General features: G+C 47.9%; 1 protein-coding gene across 1 annotated transcript; it reads right to left on the bottom strand.

Moving 5' to 3' along the window:
- Positions 1–5,100: 5,100 nt before the first annotated feature.
- LOC133034325 (zinc finger BED domain-containing protein RICESLEEPER 2-like) lies at positions 5,101–6,672 on the bottom strand. Its single transcript, XM_061109387.1, has 3 exons — positions 6,194–6,672; positions 5,742–6,107; positions 5,101–5,107 (listed from the first exon to the last, which is right to left on the bottom strand). The coding sequence occupies exons 1-3, from the start codon at positions 6,670–6,672 to the stop codon at positions 5,101–5,103; spliced, it is 852 nt and encodes a 283-aa protein (XP_060965370.1).
- Positions 6,673–7,152: the final 480 nt, after the last annotated feature.

The raw sequence follows: 7,152 nt of genomic DNA, 5'->3' as shown, positions 1-7,152 counted from the left end.
TAGGACCGTGACCACGACCCGGACCCAGACTTAGACTCGAACATAGACCTAGCCTCAGACCCAAACTGAGACTGGAACTCGGGCCTGGACACGGTCGTGTACCCAGACCAAAACTGAGACAAGGACATGGACCTAAATCTGTGACCCGATCCCAAACACAGACTTGGACCTAGATAGGTATCCGGATAGGAACCTAAACTTGGACCAAGAACCAGACTGGGATCGAAATGCTGGACCTAGATCTGGACCGAGAACCTGACCAAGACCTAAACTAGGACCCGCACTCCGGACCCGAACTTGGACCTGGACTCGAACTAGACCCAGATCGGGGTCCAGACCTGGAGACAAACCCAGACACAGACTCGGACCCCAACTCAAACACCCACACCTAGGATCAGACCCAAAGCTAGACCCAGACCCGGACCAAAACTCGAACCCAGACCAGATCAGAACCAAGGACTTAGACCTAGAACTGAATCCAGACTCAGATCGGGATTGGAACTTGGGACTCGGACCAAACCTAGACCAAGTTCCAGGACGCGAACCCACACCCAGGGCCTGATTTGGACATAGACTGAAATCAGGACCCGAACCCGAACTCTCACCATGACTCGAACTCTGACCCGAACTCAAACCCAAACTCGAACTCAGAATCGCAAATGGAACTAGAACCGAACTAGGACTAGGACCAGGAACAGGACCTAAATCAAAACCCGAACCTAGATCAAAACCCAGACAGAGACCTAAACCCGAACCGAGACTAGGACTCGAACCCAAACCTAGACCGGGACTCAAACCCAAGGATAGGGACCTGAGAAACAGAACTACGACCAGGACGACCCAGCTCGTGACCCGGCAGCAGAAATGGAACGAGGCTGGGACCCGAGATTGGGATCCAGATCTGGACCTACGACTTCGACAAAACTAGAAGTCGGTGTCAGCATTTGGGACCCAGCCCTGGACCCGAACCCACACCCGGACCTGATCCCAGTCCCAAACGAACACATACCTAGCCTCAGACCCAAACTGAGACTGGAATTCAGACCAAAACTTGGACCTGGACCGGAAATTAGACCCATATCGGGGTCCAGACCTGGACACAAATCCGGACACAGACTCGGAACCGAACTTAAGCACCCACACCTAGAATCAGACCCAAAGTTAGACCCGGACCCAAACTCGAACCCAGACCAGGATCAGGACCAAGGACTTGACACAGAACTGAATCTAGACTCATAATGGGATTGGAAATTGGGACTCGGACCGTACCTAGACCAAGACCCAGGACGCGAACCCACACCCGGAGCTTCATTTGGACATAGACTGAAACCCAAACTCGAATTAGAACCGCAAATGGAACAAGAACCGAACTAGGACTAGGACCAGGACAAGGACCTAAACCCAAACCCGAACCTAGATCAAAACGTAGACAGAGAACTAAACCCGAACCGAGACTAGGACTCGAACCCGAACCTAGACCGGGACCCAAACCCGCACAATACCCGGGACCTAGACCCAGAATAAGGATAGGGACCTGGGAAACAAAACTAGGACTGGGACCTAGTACCCGACCCACACGCGATCTTGAACCTAGGACCTAGCTCGTGACCTGGCACCAGAAATGGAACCAGACTAGACCCGAGATTGGGATCCGGATCTGGATCCGAATCCAAACCTGGACTCGGGACCCGAACCTGAACCTAAACTCAGACCCAAACATGGAACCAGACTACGAACACAGAACTAGAGTCGGGACCTAGAACCGCACCCCCGTCTCGATCCTGAACCCAAACTCAGAAATGGGACCTTGGACCTAAAGAGGAACCAAACCAAGACCCGAGACAGTGATCCAGATCTTGACTCTGTATTCTGGTAATGGGGCTAGGAACAGACCAGTAGTCGGTGTCTAGATCTGGGACTCAGACTAGGACCAGAACCTAGACGAAGAACCAAACCCGAACACAGACCTAGATCTGGGACCCAAGATTAGAACCTGAAGAAGAATTACCTCAGATTGTGACCAGGACCACGACCTAGAACCGAACACAGACCTAGCCTCAGACCTAAACAGAGACTGGAACTTAGGCCCGGACACAGTCGTGTACCTAGACCGGAATTGTGACCCAGACATGGACCTAAATCTGGGACCCGATCCCAAACACAGACTTGGACCTAGATAGTGATTCGGATACGAAACTGGACTCGGACCCAGACCAAGACTTGGATCGAAATGTTGTACCTCGATCTGAACCGAGATCCTGACCCAGACCAAAACTTGGACCCGCACTCGGGACCCGAACTTGGACCTGGACCCGAACCTAGACCCAAATCGGGGTCCAGACATGGACACAAACCCGGACACAAACTTCCACCCAAACTGAAACACCCACACCTAGAATCAGACAAAAAGCTAGACCCGGACCCAGACCCTACTCGAACCCAGACCAAGATCAGAACCAAGGACTTAGACCAAGAACTGAATCCAGACTCTGATCGGCATTGGAACTTGGGACTCGAACCCAACCTTGACCAAGGCCAAGGAAGCGAACCCACACCCGGACCCTGATCTAGATTTAGACTGAAATTAGGACCCGAACTCAAACTCAGACCAGGACTCGAGCTCTGACCTGAACTCAAACCCAAACTCGAACTGAGAATCGCAAATGGAACTAGAACCTAACTAGGACTAGGACCAGGACCAGGACCTAAACCCAAAGCTGAACCCAGATAAAAACCTAGACAGAGACCTAAACCCAAACCGAGACTAGGACTTGAACCCGAACCTAGACCAGGACAAAAACCCACAAAATAACTGGGACCTGGACCAAGAATCAGGATAGGGACCTGGGAAACAAAACAAGGACCGAGACCTAGTACTCGACCCAGACCCAAACTTGAACCTAGGACCGAGCTCGTGACCCGGCACCAGAAATGGAACCAGACTGGGACCCGAGATTGGGATCCAGATCTGGACCAAGGGCTTGGACAAAACCCGTAGTCGGTGTCTGGATTTCGGACCCAGCCCTGGACCCGAACCCACACCCGGACCTGAACGCAGTCCCAATCCCAAAAGTGGACACGAACCCATACCTTGTGACCCAAAATTGGAACCAAAACCGAAAGTTGACCGGGACTTGAACTAGGCCTTGGACTTGGAATCATAACGGAAATTGGACCTAGATCCAGAATCGTAACCGGACCAGGACCCCGACTCCAAATCAGACCTAGACCCGATTTGGGAGTCGAACCCTGATCCCAACCTAAACATGAACTCAGACCCAAACATGGAACCAGACTAGGGACACAGAACCAGGGTCGGGACCTAGAACCGCACCCCAGCCTCGATCCTCAACCCAAACTTAGAAATGGGATCCAGATCTTGACTCGGTATTCTTGTAATGGGGCCAGGAAAAGACCAGTAGTCGTTGTCTAGATCTGGGACTCAGACTAGGACTAGAATCCAGACGAAGAACCAAACTCGAACACAGACCTAGACCTGGGACCCAAAATTAGAACCTGAACAAGAATTACCTGAGACCGTGACCAGGACCAGGACCTAGAACCGAACACAGACCTAGCCTTAGACCCAAACAGAGACTGGAACTCAGGCCCGGACACGGTCGTGTACCTAGACCAGAATTGAGACTCGGACCTGGACCTAAATCTGGGACCTGATCCCAAATAGAGACTTGGACCTAGATAGTGATTCGGATACGAAACTGGACTCGGATCGAGATCAAGACTTGGATCGAAATATTGTACCTAGATCTGGACCGAGATCATGACCCAGACCCAAACTTGGACCCGCACTCGGGACCCGAACTTGGACCTGGACCCGAACCTAGACCCAGATGAGGGTCCAGACATGGACACAAACCCAGACACAGACTCCCACCCGAACTGAAACACCCACACCTAGAATCAGACCAAAAGCTAGACCCGGACCCGGACCCAACTCGAACCCAGACCAAGATCAGAACCAAGGACTTAGACCAAGAACTGAATCCAGACTATGATCGGCATTGGAACTTGGGACTCGAACCCAACCTAGACCAAGGCCCAGGAAGCGAACCCACACCCAGACCTTGATCTAGACCTAGACTGAAATTAGGACCCGAACTCGAACTCAGACCAGGACTCGAGCTCCGACCCAAAATCAAACCCAAACTCGAACTGAGAATCGCTAATGGAACTAGAACCGAACTAGGACTAGGACTAGGACCAGGACCTAAACCCAAAGCTGAACCCAGATAGAAACCCAGACGGAGACCTAAACCCGAACCGAGACTAGGACTCGAACCCGAACCTAGACCAGGACCAAAACCCACAAAATAACTGGGACCTGGATCCAGAATCAGGATAGGGACCTGGGAAACAAAATAAGGACCGAGACCTAGTACCCGACCCAGACCCAAACTTGAACATAGGATCGAGCTCGTGACCCGGCACCAGAAATGGAACCAGACTGGGACCCGAGATTGGGATCCAGATCTGGACCAAGGGCTTGGACGAAACCCGTAGTCGGTGTCTTGATTTCGGACCCAGCCCTGAACCCGAACCCACACCCGGACCTGAACCCAGTCCCAATCCCAAAAGTGGACACGAACCCATACCTTGTGACCCAACATTGGAACCAAAACCGGAAGTTGACCGGGACTTGAACTAGGCCTTGGACTTTGAATCATAACTGAAATTGGACCTAGATCTAGAATCGTAACCGGACCAGGACCCCGACACCAAATCAGACCTAGACCCGATTTGGGAGTCAGACCCTGATCCCAACCCAAACCTGGACTCGGGACACGAACCCGAACCTGAACTCATACCCAAACATGGAACCAGACTAGGAACACAGAACCAGGGTCAGGACCCAGAACCGCACCCCAGTCACGATCCTGAACCCAAACATAGAAATGGGACATGGGACCTGAACCTGAACCAGACCGAGTCCCGTCAAAGTGATCTAGATCTTGATTCGAGATTCGGGTAACGGGGCCTGGAGCAGACAAGTAGTCGGTGTCTAGATCAGGGACTCAGACTAGGACCAGAACCCAGATGAAGAACCAAACCCAAACCCAGACCTAGACCTGGGATCCAAAATTAGAAGCTGAAAAAGAATCGCCGAACAAGGACCCTAGAACAAGACTATGCCGTGACCAGGACCCAGACCTAGAACCGAACAATTACCTAGCCTAATACCCAAACTGAGACTGGAACTCGGGCCAAGACACTGTCGTGTACCCAGACCGGAACTGAGATCCGAACCTGGACGTAAATCTGGTACCCGATCCCAAACACAGACTTGGACCTAGATAGGGATTCAGATACGAAACTTGACTCAGACCAAGACGCAGACTTGGATCGGAATGCTGGACCTAGATCTGGACCGAGATCCTGACCCAGACCCAAACTTGGACCCGCGCTCGGGACCCAAACTTGGACCAGGACCCGAACCTAGACCCAGCTCGGGGTCCAGACCTGGACACAAACCTGGACACAGACTCCCACCCAAACTGAAACACCCACACCTAGAATCGAACCAAAAGCTAGATTGGGACCCGGACCCAACTCGAACACAGACCAGGATCGAAACCAAGGATTTAGACCCAGAACTGAATCCAAACTCAGATCGAGATTCGAACTTGGGACTTGGACCCAACCTAAACCAAGACCCAGGACGCGAACCCACACCTAGAATCAAATAAGTAGAATTCCACCTAGTCTTGCAATCAATCACAAACCTTTTGTTGCTAGAGCATGATAATCCTTTCTTAGCCTCTTCAAACTTTTCAACTCTTTTTGGAGTGCCAGTCCAAAAAACTACACTCTCACGTATAGTTTCTATGGCACCTTGAATTGCCCCTAGTTCTTGTTGAACAATCAAGTTCAAGATATGAGCAGAGCATTTCATGTGAAGTAGTTCCCCTTTCATTAGTAAAGAAGCATTTCTCAATTTTTCTTTCATTTGATCCATCATGGCAATGTTCACAGTACAGTTATCTAAGGTAAGGGTAGACAACTTACGCTCAATAGACCATTCAATCAAACACTCCATCAACACTTTTGTTAGAAGTTTAGCAGTATGAGCGGCGGGCACATATATAAACCTGAATGTACACAAAAAAATTATTAGCATATATCGATATCAAATATTGACATAATAAAAAAAATTCTAAGCAATTTATCATATTACCTGATAATTCGATTACGCAAAATCCAAGAATCATCAATATAATGTGCAGTCACCACCATATACCCTCTCTTTTGATTATTTGATGTCCACAAGTCAGTTGTAATCGCAACTCTACTACGATTGTCATTCATTGAGTTCATTGTCTTGGTCTTTTCATTCTCATATATCTTCAAAATATCCCTCCTAATAGTAGTTCGAGATACATGTCTGAATAATGGCTGGAGAGAGTTGACAAAGCTTCTAAATCCATCATGCTCAACCATATTGAGTGGATACTCGTGCAAAACAATCATCTTAGCAATTTTTTCTCTTGAAAACTCTTGGTCAAAGTTGTGGGCAGCAAGAGAAGTACTTCCATCCTTCTTCCTACTTGGATTCAAGATTGATTGTTTTATATCACGATTCTTTCTAAGAGGACAAATCTTGAAGTGATCATGTAAATGTCTCGTTCCATTTCTGCTTGATCCTCCCAATTTCATTTGACTAGTAGTTGCAAATTGCCTTATCAACTCCTTCAATTTTTACCTTCTTGAAATGTTTCCAAACAAAAGAAGTCAATTTTCTCTTCACCTAAGTATTCTCATCATCAATAATAGTTTGAGTTTCTGAATCAATATTATTAAGAGGAGTTGATGAGTCTCCTTCCATTTGTCCATATGTTGATGGTGTGTCTTTTTCATTCTCACTCATAGTTCCACTACATATAATAATAGACATGTAAAAGGTCAATATACACATGATAAAATGCAAAAATTATTTTAAAGTACAAAAGAAAAAACAGTTATAGACTTATAAATTTATAATGTTTAAAATAGAATAACATAAAATAATAAAACATAAAAAAATATATGTAATACATAAACTTATTTTATTATATATAATATGATACACATATTTAAATACAAAATCTAATATATATATATAATATACCGCAAGATTTACAAGAATTACAACTTTAC

This window comes from Cannabis sativa, chromosome 2 (genome assembly GCF_029168945.1).
Source record: "Cannabis sativa cultivar Pink pepper isolate KNU-18-1 chromosome 2, ASM2916894v1, whole genome shotgun sequence".
Classification (NCBI taxonomy): domain Eukaryota; kingdom Viridiplantae; phylum Streptophyta; class Magnoliopsida; order Rosales; family Cannabaceae; genus Cannabis; species Cannabis sativa.
This window is presented reverse-complemented; position numbering and strand designations above follow the sequence as displayed.